Genomic DNA, 21,466 nt, shown 5'->3' with positions numbered 1-21,466 from the left:
TAACTAAATCAAATTTACTATAAGACATCCAGATATTACAGTTGATTAAAGAGTTAATATAGCTGAAAACAAGCATTTCAGTCATTGTTTACTGGAATTTTTAGTACCTATACATCCATATGGTCATGTTTAAGATTGACCAATGACATTTTTATCCTTTCCTCTATCTTAAGCCTGGTCTTTCTAAAAATGCAGAGAAAGGGTATAGAAAGGTTTGCGAATAGATCTCAAACTTTAAATTAGGGGACATTGTTCTAGTGTCACTAATTGCTATATGAAAACAATCTATTTGATCTCTAGGGATAGCTCGTATAATAAAATGACCAAAGATATCCTATCCTGGTCAAAAGGTCCAGCAGTGGAAGGAAGGTACAAAACACAACCATTTAACTCCACACAATGGACTTCAATATGTTCTGAAACAGAGTCCTCTCTTAAAGAAAGAGACCACCAAAAAAAAAAAAAAAGTTATTCCATTCTCATTGGTAATCCTCCCTTGGAAGAATAAAGTAGGCCAAGTGTAGTGATTACCAGCACAAAGAAACAGAATTTCATTTGAATGGATGTGCTCAAAGAGAGCCAGTGAAATCCATAATTTCCTTTCACATAGTTGGAAAAATAGTTGGCTTTTGCAACTGGGTAACATTTCTTTCTAGGCAGGTCAATCATCCATAGAGCCACAATCCACAACCTACTGTGATTTTCTGCACATCTGGCATAAGCCTTTATAATGTAAATATTAAAACCAGTCTGCTTCTCTAAAATGTTTCCACATTTAAAATCAAATAAGTAAGCTGTGACTAAAGGTGAATATGCAAAATATGTTTTCTGGTAGGCATAGGGCAGCTCAACACTAACTGATAAACCTTTAATACAATAAACACCCAAACATTATTTTTGACATTATTTGTTCATAGGAAACTCAGAAAGACTAATATTTAGAAAATATTAGACACTCTGAACTATGTGTGATCTGAAATAACAATCTACTAATAAGAACACTAATCATTAGATAGCTACATCTTTTAGGTTATTGTCTTATCTAAAATTATACAATAGAGAAAAGACTTAAAGAGTGCTCAAGCTTTCTTTCTCATATTTTCCTTAAAATAAAAAAATGTACATATTTATCTCAATAAATATGGCACAATAATCAAGTTGAAGCACTACAGACTTGTAAGATAATGATGACAATAAAACTTGCATGTTCAGCAGGCAGATGAGAAAATACTTTTTTCCCCTTCATAAATACTACAGGCAAAAGCTTAAGTTACTGTTAAAAGTAATATACATGACAGATTTAAAAAAATATTTTGTATATGTTTATTTCTTAAGTAGTCACATTGCAAGTTCATGAAAGAAAGTAAAACCTAAAACAGTCTTAACACTTGTAAACATTCACTATAAATAAAAAGAATTGGTAACATTAAGGAATATATATAAACTGAAATATTTGTTGACTTGCAATTAATTAGTTCAAAAGTTTGCCATAATCTGAAAGTGAACCTAAAGGTAATGTGATCTGATGTCTACAGAGTAATCAGAAAAATATGTTGCAATTTAGTCACATAATGTGAAAGAAAAAAAAATCATGTTTGGCAATGCAAATTCAAGTTCAAAATTTGGATCTAATGCATTCTAGCTGCATGACTTTGAAAGGATTTCTCCAACCTGTTTGAGACTCATTATCACCATCTCTAAGATGGGAATAATATCTATCTCTTAGCCTAGAGAATTCATAAATAAACAGAAAAAGGTTGTCAAGGTTTTTAAAACTCCAGACCAAATGGTGATATAGGAGACTCCTAAATTTCCCATCATTCCATGGATGCATCAAATGTACATCTGAACATGGAACAATTCCCTCTGAGAGAAATCCAGAAACTAGCTGTGTGACTCCTATGCATTGACCAAATGAGAAAATACCCCATCAAAATGGGTAGGAAAGACTGAGATAATCCTTCACCATAAACCCCACGACCAACACAGCACCATACAATTGGGAGGGAACCCCCAAATCCCAGATTTTCCTGAAAAATAAGTGGTTTGGACCACACATCCAAAACCCCAACTTTTAAGGCTCCCACCTATAGAATGGGGTCCCCAAACATGTAGCTCTGAACGCCAACAGGGCTTGTGTTTATGAGTCCCACAGGATACGGCAAACAAATAACATTTCTTAGGTGTGGGAGAAGAGCTATACCCCAAGGCTCAGCACAGAGAGAGCACGCAAAAAATCTCCCATCTCCCCATTTTTCTTGGAAATATCTTGACCACACACTTTATAAATTGCTACCTGAGGAATCTGATTTCTAATTAGCACACATCAATGTGCTGAGTGTGATTCTCCCTAGAGCCTAAAAATGCTGGTTAGGCATTTCTCCTGCCTTCTCCCTCTGGTTCCCTCCAGCAATAAAACCAAGTAACCATTATCTCTCTGGAAGGAGTCTATTCACACATCTAGCACCCCAACTTTTATGGCTCTCACCCAAATAATGGGCCCCTAAATCATGTAGCTCTGAGAGCAAAGAGTACCTGTGTTCATGAGTCCCTGGGGACTACAGCAAACAAATAAGGAGTTTTTAAATAGGCATAGGAGCACTGCCCATCTCCACCCCCATGTCTATACACCCAGGCTCAGCACAGAGAGAACAGACAAAAATGTTCATTTCACAGTGTCTCCCTGGAAGGGGTTTGACTACACAATTTCCCAGCTGCTATCTATGGATCTAGCTTCTATTTAACCTAAATGTAGGTGCTGACTGTGATCCTCACCTTAGGGACAATGATAGATCTTGGCATATTGTCAACTAAGGGGAGCCACTAACAACAAAGAGTGTGGCTTGAACAATCACAAAGGCTTAAGAAGTAACAAGGAGCTTGGGCTGAGCTGATTGATGAAGTTCATGTCCTAGAAGAGACCATTCTGTCAAGACTAGGAGAGGTGGACGTTTTACCTCATGTGCAGAAACCAACAAAGAGAGTTAAAGAAAAGGAAGAAACAGGGGAATATATTATAAACAAAAGAAGACAAACTCGAGAAACTGATCTTAATGAAATGGAGATAAGATTTACCCCACAGAATATTCAAAATAACAGCTGTGAAGATGGTCATTGAAGTGAGGACAACAACACATGAACAAAGTGATCACAGAAGATCAACAGAAATATTCAAGAGCAGACTAGATCACATGGAAGAAAAGATCAGTGAACTGAAAGACAGGGCAGTGAAATTCACCCAGTCAAAAAAGCAAAAAGAAAAAAAAAAGGATGCAAACAGTAAAGATAGCTTAAAGGACTTATGGGACACCATCAAGCAAATCAACATATACATTATAGGAGTTCCATAAGGAGAAGAGAAATGGCCAGAAAGCTTGTTTGAAGAAATAGTGGTTAAAAACTATCCCGGGGAGAGAAACAGACATTCAAATATAGAAATCCCAAGAGTATCAAATTAGATGGATGTAAAGAGATCAACACCAAGTCACATGAAGTTGTCAAAAGTTAAAAACAAAGAGAGACTCTTAAAAACAGCAAGAGGAAAGCAACTTGTCACAGATAGGGAGTCTCATTAAGATTATTAATGGATTTTTCAGCACAATACTTAATGACCAGAAAGAAGTTGTACGATATATTCAAATTGCAGTAAGAAAAAAACTGCTGATCAAGAATATTCTACCCAACAGAGCTGTCATTAAGAATTGAAAGACAGATACAAATTTACAATAAAAAACGGAAGTGTTCATCATCACTATAACATCACATTGCCCTTATAAGAGATGTTAAATTGAGTTCTTCAAAGCTGAAACGAAAGAATGCTAATTAGTAACCTAAAAACATATGAAAGTATAAAACTCACTGATACAGGCAAATACATAATTAAATTCAGAATACTCTAATATTATAATGACAGAGGGAAATCACTTAAAACTCAAGTGTAAAGGTTAAAAGAAAAAAGTATTAAAAATAGCTATAACTACAATAACTTGTTAAAGAATACACAATATAAAAAGCTATAAATTATGATATCAAAAACAATCATGGGAGGCGAGTTTAAAAATGTAGAGTTTCTGTTATACATTAGAGTTAGGATGTTACCAGCTTAAAATACACAATTATACATATAAGATTTTTGCAAGCCTCATGGTAATGACAAAGCAAAAGCCTACAGAAGTATGCAAAGAGAAAGAAAGAGAAATTAAAACATACCACTACAGGAAGTCATCAATTCACGAAGAAAGACAGTATGAAAAGAAGAAAGGAACTACAAAACTGCCAGAAAAAACAAGATGGCAAAAGGAAGCCTGCATAAATTTATGCAGTTAAATTTATTGGACTAAATTCTTTAATCAAAAAACACAGAGTGGCTGAATAAATACAAAATAAGACCTAACTATATGCTACCTACGGGAGAATCACTTCAGTTTTAAGTACACAGAGATTGAAAATGAAGAGATAGGAAGATATTCCATGCCAATGAAAATGAGAAGAAAGCAGGGGTAGGTTTGCTTGTATCAGAAAACAAAAACAAAAACAAAAACAACTGTAAGGTAAAAACTGTAACATGAGAAAAAGAAGGTCATTATATGATGACAAAGGGATCAATTCATCAAGAGTATATAACAATTGTCATATTTATGCACCCAACATAGAAGAAGTAAACTTATAAAGCACATATTAACAGATGTAAAGAAAGAAACAGACAAAAATACAATGATATTAGGGGACTTTAATACCCCACTCTCAATAATGGATAGATCAGCCAGACAGAAAACCAATATAGAAACAATAGACTTTATGTGTTAGACCATGTGGACCTAACAGACATATACAAAACATTTTATCCAATAGCAGCAGCAAATACATTCTTCTCAAGCACATATGGGACATTCTCTAGGACAAATCACGTATTAGGCCATAAAACCAGTCTTAACAAATTTTAAAAGACTGAAATCATCCCGCATTCCAAGTATATTGAAAACTCACAAATATGTGGTAATTTAACCACATGCTCCTGAACAACCAACGGGTCAAAGAAATCAAAAGAGAAATTTCAAAAACTCTTGAGACAAAAGAAAATGGAAACACAACACACCAAAACTTATGGGATGCAGCAAAAGTAGTTCTAAGAGGGATATTTATAGTGACAAATGATTACATCAATAAAAAAAGGAAGATCTCAACAGACAACCTATCTTTATAGGTTGTGATAAATTACATTGTGATACATTACATTAACAAAATGAAAGATAAAAGTCATATGATCATCTCAATACATTCATACAAAGCATTTGACAAAATTCAACATCCTTTCATGATTAAAAATGCTCAACAAATTTAGAATAGAAGGAGCATACCTGAACATAATAAATGGTATATATAACAAGCCCACAGCTAACACCATACTCTAGGATCAAGAAAAGACAAGGATGCCCACTTTTGCTACTTTTATTCAACATAGTAACTACAATCTACAACATAGTAAAAGCAAATAAGCAAGAAAAAGAAATAAAAGGCATCCAAATTGGAAAAGAAGAAGTAAAATTGTCTCTACTCAGAGATAACACAATAAGTATGGAAAACCCTAAATATTCCACCATAAAACTATTAGAATTAATAAATTCAGTAAAGTTGCAGGATGCAAATCAACATTAAAAAATCAGATTTTATATACTAACAATGAACTATCTGAAGAAGAAATACAACAATCCCATTTGCAATGGCATCACAAACAATAAAACACTCAGAGATAAATGTATCCAAGGAAAGGTGTATACACCAAAAACTGTAAGATATTGATGAAAGAAATTGAAGAAGACACAAATAAATGGAAAGATATCCCACGCTCATGGATAAGAGTTAATATTATTAAAATGTTCATACTGCTCAAAGCAATCTATGGATTCAATGAAACCCTTATCAAAAGGCATTTTTTACAATAGAAAAAAACAATCCTAAAACTCATATGAAATCACAAAGACCCCAGAGAGATGAAGAAATCTTGAGAAAGAATAATAATGCTGGAGTCACTATACTTCTTGATTTCGAGTATACTGTAAGTAATCAATGCTACTAGCATTAGAAACACATACACAGATTAATGGAACAGAAGAGAGGGCCCAAAGTAAACTCATGCACATGTGGTAAATTAATCTGTAACTAAATGTCTGGGAATATACAATGGGGAAGGAATAGTCTCTTCAATATATGGTATTGGTAAAACTGAACAGCCATACACAGAAGAGTAAAACTGGACCCCTATCTTATATCATACACAAAAATAAATTTAAAATGGATTAAAAACTTAAATGCAAGATTTGAAGCCATAAACTCTTAGGGGAAAACTTAGGGGATAATCTCCTTGACAATGGCCTTGGTAATGTTTTTTTTGGATCTGACACCAAAAGTAAAGGCAACAAAAGGAAGCCAATGAACAAACAAACAGATGGTGTGACTACACCAAGCTTAAAAGCTTTTGCTCAGCAAGGGTAAATAAAATGAAAAGGTAACCTATGGAATGGGAGAAAATATTTGCAAACCATGTGTCCAATGAGAGGTTAATATCTAAAATATACAAAGAACTCATACAAGTCAATAGCAAAAAAACCCAAAAAACAAAAAACAAAGGCAAAACCCCAAATAAATCAATTAAAATGGGCAGAGAATCTAATTAGATGTTTTTTTCCAAAGAAGACATATAAATAAATGGCCAACATGTATATGAAGAGGTGCTCAATATCACTAATCATCAGGAAAATGCAAATCAAAACCACAATGAGATATTACCTCATGCATTAACAAAGAGAAAAGAGATAAATGCTGGTGAGGATGTGGAGAGCAGGTAAGCTTTGTGCACTGTTTTTGGGAAGGTATGATGTATAGCCACTATGGAAAACAGTAGGAGATTCCTCAAGAAACTAAAACTACCACATGATCCAGCAAACTCACTTCTGGGTATACAACCAAAGGAAACAAAATCACTACCTTGAAGAGATATCTGTACTCCAATGTTTACTGCAGAATTATTTATGATAGTCAAGGTACAAAAACAACCTAAAAGTCCATCAACAGATAAGTGGAAAAATGTGGCATTTATATCTGCATATGATAGAATATTATTTAATTTTTTAAAAAGAAGATAATTTGTCATTTTTGACAAAATGGTTAAAACTGGAGGGCATTATACTAGGTGAAATAAATTGGACATAGAAAAAAATATTGTATGGTATCACTTATGTAGACCTCCCCCCGCAAAAAAAAACAGTGGTTGAACTCATAGAGTCAGAGAATAGTGGTTGCCAGGGGCCAGAGGGATGGGGAGAACAGGCAGAGTTTAGTAAATGGTTTTAAACTTTCAGTTACAAAATGAATAAGGAATGAGGATCTAATGTATTAGATGATGACTATAGTTCATAATAATGTATTATATAATTAAAATTTGTTAAGAAAGTAGAACTTCAGTGTTCTCACCAAACAAACAAAACCAGAAAGTAAGTATGTGAGGTAATGAATGTGCTAAATTAATTTCATGGAGGGAATCATTTCATAATGTATACATATATCAAATCATCACACTGTATATATTTTTTTGAAGTAATAGTACTTGCCTTTTAATTTTTTTTTTAATGTTTATTTATTTTTGAGAGAGAGAGAGACAGAGCATGAACGGGGGAGGGGCAGAGAGAGAGGGAGACACAGAATCTGAAACAGGCTCCAGGCTCTGAGCCATCAGCCCAGAGCCCGATGCGGGGCTTGAACTCACGGACCGCGAGATCGCGACCTGAGGTGAAGTCGGACGCCCAACCGACTGAGCCACCCAGGCGCCCCCACACTGTATACTTTAAATGTATTACAGTTTTGTTTGCCAATTATATCTCAATAAAGCTGAAAAATTTTTAAGAAGCTTTATTTTCTCACTTGAACTGACACAATCCTATGGAAAATTTCAAGAGAAATTTTCTTTATTTCTTTTTCAGTATTTCACTGCGTATTTAGTTGTGTCAGTATACAAAGCATTTCTCTTCCCAAGGGTTATTTGTAGTTATAAAAAAAAATTTTAATGTTTATTTATTTTTGAGAGAGAGAGAGAGAGACAGAGACAGACAGAGCATGAGTGGGGGAGGGGCAGAGAGAGAGGGAGACACAGAACCCAAAATAGCTCCAGGCTCTGAGCTGTCAGCACAGAGCCCAATGTGGGGCTCAAACCCACAAACCATGAGATCACGACCTGAGCCGAAGTTGGACGCTCAACCGACTGAGCCACTCAGGCATCCCTATTTTTTACTTATTTATTAAGCTTGCAAATAACCTGATTGAGGGAAGGGCTATGTGGATTAACTGGACAAAAATTATACCATATAACAAGAGTACATGTAAACTTCTGAAAGCTTACCTTCTTTCTTAAAATTGTAAGAGCAACATTGCACTTTCTGATTACATGAGATTAAAAAAAAATTAAAATTATGTATGCATGATTTCCTAGTCCTTTACCCCTACCCTACTATACTTTTAATGATTTTTACCTCATTTCCTAGAAGGGCATTTACACAGGCTTCTGAGGCATCGCAGATGGCTGTGAGATCATGTCCTCCTTCTAGAGCCAACACCACATGTCCATCAGCCAATGTCATCAATTGCTTCGTCAAATGACCAAAGCCTACCATAACACAAACAACATTTCAGAGTATTAAATCAAAAGAGACTATTACTAGAATCTAATATTGATTGAGCATTTATTCTGTGTGTCTCCTTTCTCAGCACTTTCCATGGACTAACTCATTTAATACTTATAATAATTTGATAAACTAGGTGCTATTATTATCTATATTTTATATATGAGGGAACCAAAATCCAAGATCCAACAGCTAAGAAGTACCACAACCAAAATTTACAGCAATCAGTCTGGTTGCTCACCAGTGCACAGTACTGCCTTTCATAACACATTCTATATGTACCTGCATAAAAAATTTGAATAGCATTTGGCAAGTGTAAATAAGGTCAATAATCTCATTTGCTGGACTTCTGTTTATTGTTTCCATCATCTGCTTTTACTTTATTATATAAAAGGAAATTTTTTCATATCACCTCAAATTAACTATGTTAGATTTTATAGACATCCCTTTGATTATGATTAATCAATTAATTTGATTACATAGTTAATAAATTTAAAAAAATAACATCTCTCTATATTATAAAGTATAATGATGTGCAAAACATCTGTTCACTCACTTTCTAGTTTAAGGAAAATAATGTTAATAATACTTTTGAAGCTTCTTGTGTATTGTATTAACATCCCTCCTCTTCTTCTGGGAAATCAGGACCATGAATTTGTGGTGATAATGCTTTTGCTTTTTTTGTGTTTTTTTTTTTTACTTTATAAAAGCAGTTTTCTATTTTCACAACTTGCTCTTTTTATACAATATCTTCTTAGCTCATCTCTGTTGACAAATGTAGCTATAACTCTTTGCTGTCCAGTAGGTCATATTATGCATATACAAGAATTCATTTACCCAATCTCCTGATGACAGATATTAGCATTTTTGTTATTACAACACCCCAGTGTTTTATTATTACAAACAATGCCTCCATGAATGTTCTTATATCACTCTTGTGGTTCACATGTGCAACAGTGGAGTGAAATCTCTATGGCTTAAAATCTGCTAAATAATACCAGATTATTTGTAAAATGTTATATAATCAATCCCCACTCTGAGTAGCAGTGTATATAAAAATTCTAGTTCAGTCACATCTTTGCCAATATTTGGTATAACTTACCAAATAAGTGAATGAATCATGGCATCGTATTGCGGTTTCATTCAGTTTCAGGAAGGACCTTTCTATTTCTACTTTGAATTAAAGTTTTTATTACAAATAGGTGTTAAATTATTTACACCACAATGAGATGTTTTTCTCCTATAATTTCATAGTGTTGTAACATTAATATTATTAATATTAAGCCATCATTAAATTTATAAAGCAAAATAAACTTGGTTATGATGTAATTATCTGTTTTGTACACAGCTGGATTTGTTTTGCTAGTGATTTGGGTAGGATTTTTTCACCTATGTTCATGAATGGGGTTAATCTATAATTTTGCACTCCTGTATTGACCATGTTGAATTTTGATGTGGTTGGGACCCCCTTTTTCCATGATCTCATTCTAGAAAGTTGGGTAGAAATCTTCCGTAAAACCATTTGAGTTTTGTGTTTTCTTTGAGGAAGATTTTTAACTATTGAAAAAAATTTTTTGGAGATTATAGGGCTACTCATGCTTTCTATATCTTCATAAGTTACATTTTTCTAGAAATTTAATTGTTCAAATTTATTGAAATAATGTTATTTATTTTCCTATTTTGGAATTCCAGTTAGATATATGTGGTTACTGTCATTATATCCTCAATGTCTCGTAAGGTTTCTTTCATATTGTGTATGTCTCTTTCTGTCCTGCATTAGAGGTATTTTAATTTTAGATCTACTTTCTAGCCTTTCTTTTTCCAGATGTGTCTAACCTGCTGTTTAACATTTATACTGGTATTTTCATTTCAGTGATTATGTTGTTCAATTACAGATGTCCTATTTGGTTAGATTTCATAACTTCTTAGTTCCTTTTATAGTTTGTTAGTCTTTGCTCATTTCTTCATTCTATTTCTTTACCCATTATTATTATATATCCTGTTATCTGTTATTCAAAGTCTTTAGAGCCTCGTCTTACTATTTATTTTTCTGATGATTCACCCTCATTGTCTTAATTCTCTCTCTTCTGTGTTTTGAGGTGTTTTTGTTTTTGTTTTTTTTTTGAGCCCATATACACTGGAACTTCCTATGTGAGAAGTTTTTGAAGCCTTAATTGAACTTGATATTTATTTTTGAAACGTGGGTTGAGTGTGATTTTGTTTGCTTCTACTGGATGGCTGGGATACCATCAGCTAGGATCAATTTTAAATTCTTAGATTAAAGGGACTCTTTTTTAATGCACAATTATTGTAAATGTGGACTCCAAAACTTGATTACAAATTCTCATGGAAAAAAAATAGTTTTTCCCTTTTTATTTCTTTTGAAATTTCCCCCAGTATAGCCCTAGCTAAGATAGACTTATAGTTTTATTCATCAGAATTTCCTCTTCCATTCACCCTTTTTCTTACAGTTGGCCCTTTCTCCTACCTTTATGTTGGTCTCCAATAAAAACCTCTCCCTTCAGAGGCCCAAGACTTTGACTCCCTTTCCCAGTATGTAGTAGTCTATTAATGTTCAAGCTCTATCCAGCTGGAGAATTTGGGATAGCCCAGGTTAGCCAACAGCTATAGTATTTGCTCACCTTCCTTCATCTTTTTGGAAATCATTCATAGTTTTAAAAAGTAGTTTTGATATTTTCATGTAGAAGTGTTTCAGGATGTATAGACTCTCATAATGCCAGATGTAAATGTCTCTCATTCAACATAAAAAAAATGTAACATTGTATCCAACCTGTCCAATTTTAAGGACAATTGCAAAAAAATAAGATAAATGAAAAGAAATAAAACCATGTGCTCAATATGGCATTTCATTTTTAAAATATGGTTTAAGAACTTGTAAGGAATAAAAATTTTAGTTTTAAATCAATTATATTTTTAATAATTAACAGGCTTTATTTTTTAAAGCAGTTTGGATTTAAAGAAAAATTGAGCAGAAAGTACAGAGCATTCAACTATACTATCCCACCCCTTTGCTATCATTTCCTCTATAACTAACATCTTGCATTGTTAGTGTGGTATATTTTCTATAATTGATAAGCCAGTGTTGATATATTATTGTTAATAAAAGTCAACGGTTAGGATTCACGCTTTGTGCTGTATGGTTCTGTGAGTATTGACAAATGCATAATGGCATGTATCTACCATTATAGTATCATTTAGAATAGTTTCACTGCCCTAAAAAGCCCTTGTTGTCAACCTATTTATTCTTCCTATTCACCCTTCAACACTTGCAAACCAATGATCTTTTTTGTCTTTATAGTATTGTCATTAATTTTTCCATGTTTACATTAATTCAATTTTTAGCTTCTTGCATTATCCATTCTAAAGTACAAAGGACATTATTTCATTTTTCCTCATTCATATAGTACTTACAATATTTAGAATATTTCTACATCCATAAGAACTTGAAAGAATAATCTTGAATATGGAAGTGCATGCTCTGCAAGCCTGCCTGGGATACTTATAAGCCTGACTTCTATTCTTAAGCATTGTGGGGTTTTGTTTGAAAAGAAAGGAAATTCTCAGAATAAAGTTGGTAGAACTAAATGAAAGCCTATAAAGTTGTGAAACAATGAGACCCCAAACCAAAGTATGTTGCTTCCATTTTGGAACAACAGAAAAATATAATCTTCATCCTTGGAATGCACTGAGATATCTACCCAATAAACCATAACCGTCTAGAATTTCAGTTCTGGTCTAGCACTTGAGGTTAGCCATGAATAAGATGAGTTCACTTCCCCCATTACCTTGAAGCACTTCATTGTTGATTCTATCCACTTAGCTACTACTCTGATAGAAGTCACAATAGTAATTTTATAATTACTATATGTTGCTAAATAGTTGGCAGAAATTATTCTAAAAAGTATTTTAAAATTAAATAAAAACTGTTTTCAAGCACTGCAATATTTTTCACTTCTTACGGACCGCATTACGGTACCAATAAGAGTTTTTCCACAGGTCACTTAGAAATGAGGATGGCCACACTAAACTCTACCTTCTTACCTGACTACTATAAAAAGAATGCTAAGCCTTCAGAAAATGTGATGCAAAGTTCTGATCCCTAATGCTTAGAAATGTTCAAAGTTAATAGCACATAGTATCGACTTCCAATCTAGAAAATAAAAAAGAAATACAATACTTACATACAGGCAAAAAGGTAAATATTTCTGCTAATAATATTGTGAAATATTCAGAACAGCTTTTTCTATAACCTAACCCAGGGCTATAGTGAGAGCTTAAAAACACATAATAATAAATCAAGCCAGTATGTTATATCTTTTATACTAAAGGTTCCTAACAATTGAGAATTATCTAAAGTCATTACTGAGCAGATCAAATCACATGGATTTGGAAAAAGAGAGAAAGAGAGAAAATCTCAAATCTGATTTAAGTTCACTTTTTCCTCTGGAAATAAAAAAAAAAGTCCCATAAAATACCAAATTTAGATGGGATAGTAAAAAGTGGAAGGAAAGAATGGAATGAAGCTAATGTTTGATCTCTATCCAAATTCCTCTTTCTTTTACCTACAGGGTTTATTTCCATTCACATGTTGCCCATGTGATTTTGAACCACAGATTGAAGCAGCTGAACTTTTGAGTTATGCATGCACAAAACATTCAAGTGAAGTAAAGAAATGAATTTCTATAAGGCCTGTGGCCTCTCTTCCAATCAAAGTAAGGAATTCAATTATAACTGTTTAGCTTTGTTAGCCCGAGTTCTACTGTGTCCATTACTGCTGTACATATATATGAGGTATTTAAGAAGCCAAGCATGGCTATTAATGTCAAGGTATTATATTTCAGGACATGTGAGACAAAACTTTCAGTGGTGTGTGTGTGTGTCTGTGTGTGTGTGTGTGTGCGTGCATGAGTGTGTGTTTAATATTTTAATAGGCATAATTGCAAGCCGCATTTAATAGTTTTTACTTCTATCTTCACAAAAGGCACAAAAGCTCATCCTGCTGGTTACAGCAAACTTAGCCTGAAGAGTTGAAAAAGGACAGCAGAAACCATAGCCAGTGATTTGTTTTTTCAAGGGGGTTAGTGTCCTGAGTGTGAGGGCTTGTAGAAAAAAAGTGATCAAGCAGAAAAACACATCTCTGTAACATGGTGCATCTTGGGCTCAAGCAATCACCAGATATGGTGATGGAACTGGGTTCTTAGGGTCCATATCGACCTTTAGCTTCTGGATTATTTTTGGGGGGTGGCATGGGAGTAGAGCTTAGAGAGGAACCTGTGGTGTAGCAAGATGGGCAGGCACAGGTTAGTCAGTGAAATCAGTATAGAGTCATTGAAAATCAGACTTGGCAGTCTTCCCTATTACTTTACTGCATTGACTGTGACGGCATTCTCTAAGAAATACTTCTTTCAAAGTGAAATTTGGTACCTTAAACTCTTTTGAGAAGAACTTCCAGAATGAGGCTTTAACAAAGTACTAACGCTAATATACTACTGCTGCTGCTACTACTACACTAAAGAATCCTGTGTGCAGCCTGGTTATTTTAAACAGCATCATATTAATTTAATTTAATCAGCATTAAATGACAAGCATGAGAAGGAAGCTACATTGTAGCATGTCATTTCTTTTCATGACCAAACACAGGTGAATTGGTAACTACTAAAACTGAGACACCAATGAGCAAGAGAATTGGAAGGGCATTTTGAGTTAGAAATCTTCTGTTCAGTTCTGTTGATTTACTAGATGCAAATTTAATTTTTTGCTTCTTTAAAGAATTATTAAGTAAGCTGTAAATATGTTAGTGGTTCAAATTATCAGTTTCAATTTGATTTCTTGATATTCTATGGGGTGTTACTTCTGGCCAAAATCATATTGTGCCAGCAATTTTACTAGTTCAGAAAAGTAGTTTGAAATGAAAAGTTGCTCAAATAGCATCCAACAATTAAACTTTAGATATGTATTTAATAGTTAAGTCATAGGACAAAAAAGGATTCATCCTTCTAAATGGCATGTCTCTACCACTTCATCTGATGTTCCCCACATAGTTCCCAGAGAATAGTGGTAGTGAAAGGAAACAACATTAACTAGCTTTAACTGTCATTAAAAAAAAGACTGTTTTGAAAACCAAACACATATTCATTGTAGAAAATTTAGAAAATAATAGAAAATAATGAATAGTAAATAAAATAAATAGTATAATATATAAGTATATGTGTAGTTATATATTATATAACTGTAGTGTCTAATATTTAATAAATAATAAAATTTATAATAGTAAAATAATTGTAATATATATAATAATAAATCCACAGTCCTGTCAAAGATACCAATTCCACTTTTGTAGTATTTCATGTTTGTTGTTTTTGTGTATTTTAAAAATAAAACAGGATCATATTATAATCTTTTAACTTACATTTACAAATATTAATAGTGGGAAACATTTTTCAAGTCCTCTACAATGTTATTTTAAATGTATTACTATACCAACCAATTCTGTGTTTAGATTTTTAAATTGTTACTAGGTTTTCAGTTTCATATATGATTGTAAATAATATCCTCCTGTAAGGTTAAAATGGCCACTACATATTAGCACTTATTTGATGCTAGTGTTATTATGTATTTTTTTTAATTATGGAAAGAGGCCTGTTCTTTTTATTGCTAGCTTTCCTTTTTTATCAGAGATGAGATAGAACGTAAATAGTAAAACATATAAAGGCAAAATGGGAACAACGTTCCCAAACTCTATAAACTTCATTCCTTTAGAACCTAGGTATATTCAGCAATGCCTGTTGTGGATAACCGAAACATTATTATAGAAGCCCAGGGAAATGAGAGATAATCCCAGATAGACTATTTCTATTATGAAATTACAAAAATGGCTGAATTAGAATTCTTTACGCAAGCTAAGACTGAGAGATTCTATTGTACATTGAAGAGGGACTTCTCTCTAACCTACAGTATAGTTACCATTGCTATTTTGCCCTCTTGTAATAGACTAGAGTTTAGAATCAGCAACCAATGCCAGAGAAAGTACCTGAGTCATGATTCATTTGGTTAATAAAGAAATAGACACAAAGTGAGTAAACAAGTCTTTTTAATTCTACTCACATTAATCTCTTAACTTTGCTGATGTCAGTCTTCCAGTCACTCAAGTGTTTCTACACTATTATTTTCTGTCTGTTGAGGAAAGCTTCAAGTGAAAAAAACAAAACAAAACAGGATGACAGAGGCAATCCTCACTCCCACACCCCTTCAGGAGAAGTAGTGGAGTGGAAATCAGCATTAGTGACAGTGTCTTGAAATACTGACACCTTATGTGTTATTGATTTATATCATTTTTCTAACTCTGATATAGTTAAAAAGTCTCAATAATAATTTACTCATTTTTAGCAGGTTAGTTTCATTTGGGCCAGAAATATTTGTGAAGACTACACTGTAGATTCAATATAGGAGAGATCAAAGAATACACACTTTTGTCCCATTTTAATGTGAAATTTAATTTTGCACATCCACTGGAAAAATTTCCACAGTTGTATCCAGAAAGGATCACTGGAGAATGCACATACAGTGAAGTGTAATTACAAAAGCTGTAGCCATTTTCCTCTCTAAACCCTTTCATCATTAAGTTGCCCTGTTGTTCTTTGGGAAAGTGCAGTCAAACTCAAGCTGAGAGAGAAGTTTGGGTAGCATGTGGCTGTCTCATGTATTGTAAGACTCTCTAGCAGGACTTCAAAGCAGAATCTGATTGTTACAGATGGGAAGAATGCTTTCCACAGAAATACCTTTTTAAGACTCATGGTGCTGTAATTCATATGGTAGGCACTTGTGATTCGTTCCTGATGATGTTGGGATCATTTAACTCACAAAACCATTGTCGCTACCATAAAATCCTTTCATCTGTAGCCAGAAAGGTTTATTCCAAGCAAATGAAAAATTTTCATTAAAGTATCACCTTAATAATGGGCAAATATATATATATTTTGGTCATGTTTAAAATGTAAATTTATGAACATATTCTGAAGATTCATTTCATGCTAAGATCTTTATTTATTTGATGTCCTAGGACTCTTTCCAAGTTCATTGAAACCGGAAATCAATTTTAGAAGGAATATGGAGATTATTATCATTAAATCTTTCAGTTGGCTTATTCTAAACAGCCCTATAAATATTGCATATGTTTTAAAGAAGGTACTTTCAACTACAGTAAAAATCCCTTTAGTGTTCTAGTCAGTGATGCTCCAGGAGGTGAATTTATATTCTTGGCATCTTTTGAAAACAAACGAATAGTTGGTTTGTATCTTGAAGTCTGAGACAACAGAATTCAGTGTCATTATTTCTGAAAAATTAAATTGGAAAACATTTTCCTGAAGAATTCCTGAGAATAAGATGGCAAGAAAGGTGACTGGCATTTTGACTATCCATCCCTCCCTCCCTCCCTCCCTCCCTCCCTCCCTCTCTCCAACTATGATCCACTTACAAATCAACATTTACTAAATTCCTACTATGTGCGAAAGTATTATATGTAAATCTGATACTTCAAATAGATATGTGAATCTGAGTTTTTTCACCTGTAAATAGAACTAAAGATTAATTATTCTTTCATATTTGAAATGAATATTTAAATCATAAAAAGCCACCTCAAAAAAAAAAAAAACAGTACATCGAACAGAGCCTGGCAAATAGCAGTTTAATATATTTTTTAATAAAAGATTTTAATCATGGAATTTTAGATCTAGAAGTGAATTTTAAGATTATATATTCCAATCTTTTCATTTTAAGGATGAGAAAAGTAGTATCTAAAAAGGTGAATTATAAAGGCAAACTATTAACAATATAGTTGGGGTGAGAACAAAGCTCTCAGTGAGTGCATTTCTTACCATTCAGCCAATTCATAGCTATTAATACTGCCCGTATTTTCAGACATGATTTCCAGTTCAAAAGGAACTTTAGAAAGAGTTCCTAGATACCAAATTGCTTTTACAAATCATTGCTTTGGTGTGTTAAGTGTAAACAAACCAGAAACATGTGAAATAAATTTCCCTTAAAATACACAAATATAAAACCAGCAAGGAAAAAAATCCCTAGAAAATGCTTTTGGACATTGTAAGACCATTCTTTTCTACCCATCAACATTTTTTTTTTTGCCAAGCCCTAAGTGCAATTTGATTTGCCAATCACCAGTTTTTACTGCTGTTTTCAATAATGTATCAAACACATGGGATCTATTCTCTCATGGATGCTCATGCATAATTGGCTAAGTGAGATGGAATACGAGCAGAACAGACTCATGCTAAGGAATGATGATCCCATTACAGTAGTTTGCACTACTCAAATTCAACCAGTATTTACTGAGCATATACTCCAATAATAGCCAGGGAAATACATGGAAGAGTAAGATATAGTTCCTGCCTCCAAGGAACTAAAATATAAGGAACACTTACCCAGATAAATAAAATTTAACATAGAAAAAGAGAACTGTTATAAAATAAACACATTTTTAATAAAGTTTAATAGATGGAAGATATACATCTGCTTAGAGGAAACTCAGAGGATAATGGAGGACATACCCAAACATTTACACTGTTAGACATTTGTATATCTTTGCTTCAGCTTCCCATTTCCGACACAGGAATAGTAACACTGGTTGGTTGCAGTGAAATAATGTCTGTAAATACATCTATCCAGTACTTGTCACACAGGCAATATCAGTAACTATTACTTCCTCACCTCAGGATACCTCTTAATGCTTTAAAAGGTCTATTAGATAAATCTGCAATATATTATACATGGTATCATTCTTTTCATTTATTTAGTTTTCCCATTAGTAAACCTAGTTCTAGAATACTCAATTATGCTGACACAGGATCATACTTATTATAGTTCCAGAAAGCAAAACTGGAGAGTGGAAAAGTAAGTTTGGAGAACAGGAAGCAACATATTCAGACAATCCTGCTTTTTAAAAACCTATTTTGAAATAGTAAATTGCCAAGAATTGATTAATACTTTCAAACCTAACATACAGCTTGGTACATGGTAGGTGTTCAGTATGTGTTTATTGATAGAATGAGTGAATTTGGAATGAGCATGTTCAAGTTTTACTTGATTATATTTAAATTAGTATGGTAGTCAGAATTCTCAGAATGATCCTCAATGACTCTGATAAGTCTTGCCCTTATATAATCCCCTTCTTCTTGAGTGTGGGTAGAACCTATGCATATTATATACTCCTGTAGTATGGAAAAAAATTTAATTTGAAAAAGTAACAAAAGGGAAATTTGGAACAGTGTTGAGCAGAAAGAGGGTGGATAGATAATCTAATCATATGAGCCCTTTATAAGCAAAGAGTTTTCTTCAGGTGGCCCCATAAGAGGAACTTGGAGATATTTGAGGCATAATAAGGGCTTGATGCATCATTAATAGATTGAACATTGTTGGGTCATGTAAGAAGGAATGTTGGTAATTTCTAGCCAGCAAAGAAATGAGAACCTCAGTTCTATAACTGTAAGGGACCGAATTTCAGCCAGCAACCTGAATGAACTCAGAAGAGGATTGTTCCTCAGAATCTTAATAAGGAGTTTTCTTGCATAATATATCAGCTTTGTGAGACCTGAAGCAGAGAACTCAGCTGAGTCTCCCCAGACTTGTGACCTACAGAACCATGAGGTAATAAGTGGGTAGTATTTTAGCTACTAAGTTTTCACATACCCCTGAATATATTGCAGGTCTAAGAAAAATTAATGTAATTCTAATTTATGAGGTAAATTGAAAGTATAAGGAAAGTTGAAAACTACAACTAAACAATTACAACAATTATAAATTCTAAAACATTTATTCTATGCCAGGTCCTTGGACTGTGTAGACATATTTCATTTAATAGTCACACCAACCTCATTAGGTAGCTACAGAGAATATCAAACTTTCTATAGAGAAGCAAACAAAGAGAAGTTGAATAACTTTCCCCAGGTCACACAACTACAATATAGTAATGTCAGGACTCAATTCAGGCTTTAGAGTCTGAAGCCTTATCCACTGATTACTGCCTGTTTAAAATAAGTGAAAAAAAAAACCAAAAAAATAAAATAAAACATGTTTACTTTTCACCTAAAAGATGAAGTAACCAATGCATGTCACCATGTCCTCACTCATCCCCACTCATTTTCTCCATTAAGTGCCATGTGCCAGTACATTGAGGTATAAAACAAGTACCTTGGCAATGCCTGAGCATACTGTTCATTGGATCTGGGGAAGATGGTTTGTTGGGAAATAATAAGGCTGTGAGGAGTTTTCAGCTGAAATAAATACTTCAGTAATACTTTCAGTTGAAAGTGATCATTGGCCACATGATCATTGGCCACATCTGGTTGTACACTGCAAGGTGTTTCTAATTAATATATCTTATATTCAAGGAATTCTGGGAAGTCTTATATGGCTGAAAGGGTGAACAAGTTAGGAGAAAACTCTGAGCACAGAAATAAGCAAGCATGCCAGTAGAAAACTCTAGGCTCACTCAGATACAGCAGTGAGCTCAAAATACCAGGCATCTAACCACCTGTCATTGACTTCTTTCACCTTTCAGGATTAAATTCACAGCCTTCAAGGTATGATTTCTCCAGCTCCATCTTCTGCCATTCCCTGACATTTAGTCTTCCCTTGATTTAGAGATTACTATCTATACAGTTTGATGAATCAAATAGTGCCCATAAATATGAGCTTCTGCTGATGAAATATGCTGTCCATGTTAAGTCAGCTCCTACTCATCCTTTAAATTCAACATAAGCAACATCCTAAAACCACTGTAAAGAATTATTCCTATGTGCCTCCTCATACTTATTTTTCTGTATATACTACTTAATTTGTGAGTTCACCCTTACAGGGTATAAACAGGGACCATCTCTTTCTTGGGTTGGTATATCCATTGCCTAGTAGAGTGTTGGGCATTGTTATTAGGTTAATTAAAAACTGATACATAAATAGTAGAGAGACATAAAGCAGACTGGCTGAATGTGTGATAACAGCTAATTTACACAAAACTTAGTGCAGCAGAGTCTCTGTGCTAAACACTTTACAACTTCTTTAATGCTCAACCCCTTTCCCAGCACCCCCCCCCCCAGAAGTTATTATCATTACTGTCACTGTAGAAAAGAAAACAAACAGAGAGATTAGGTACACTCTCTAAGGTAAAACAGCACAGGTAAGATTTGAATCCCCTGACTCTGCAATCCCTGCTCTTAAAACATAACCCAACTTTGTGGATTCAGAGCCTAGGATGAAACACGCATACCTCGGAGATATTGTGGATTTAGTTCCAGAACACTACAAGAGTGAATATCTCAATGAAATTACTCAAATGAATTTCTTGGTTTCCCTGTACATATAAAAGTGGTGTTTACACTATAACTAGTTAATTAAATGTGCAATAGGATTATGTCTAAAAAATCCATGTATATAGCTTAATTAAAAATATTTCATCACCAAAAAAAATGTTAATGACCATCTGGGCTTTCAGCAAGGCATTACCTTTTTGCTGGTGGAGGGTACTGCCTGGATGCTGATGGCTGCTGACTGACTGACTGAGGTGGTGGCTACTGAAGGTTGGGGTGACCGTGGCCATTTCTTAAAATTAGACAACAGGAACATTTGCCACATCAGTGGACTTTTACTTTTGTCCATGGATTTCTCTGTAGCATGTGGTGTTTGATAGTATTTTACCCACAGGATTGGGTTCTTTCAAAACAGGAGTCAATCCTCTCAAACTCTGCTGCTGCTTTACCAATTCG

General features: G+C 33.8%; 1 protein-coding gene across 20 annotated transcripts in view; it reads right to left on the bottom strand.

The window, feature by feature from the left end:
* The window catches only part of HDAC9 (histone deacetylase 9), a 930,192-nt gene that overhangs the window by 67,106 nt on the left and 841,620 nt on the right, over positions 1-21,466 (bottom strand). For all 20 annotated transcript variants that reach the window (XM_078441509.1, XM_078441511.1, XM_078441488.1 and 17 more), the window contains one exon: positions 8,523-8,656. In XM_078441509.1, the coding sequence (XP_078297635.1) occupies positions 8,523-8,656 (134 nt within the window). The remainder of the gene's footprint in view (positions 1-8,522; positions 8,657-21,466) is intronic.

Source organism: Panthera onca, chromosome A2 (genome assembly GCF_046562875.1).
Source record: "Panthera onca isolate mPanOnc1 chromosome A2, mPanOnc1 haplotype 2, whole genome shotgun sequence".
In the NCBI taxonomy this organism is placed as follows: Eukaryota; Metazoa; Chordata; class Mammalia; order Carnivora; family Felidae; genus Panthera; species Panthera onca.
Note: the sequence above shows the minus strand (reverse complement) of the source record. Positions and strands in the feature narration are given on the sequence as shown.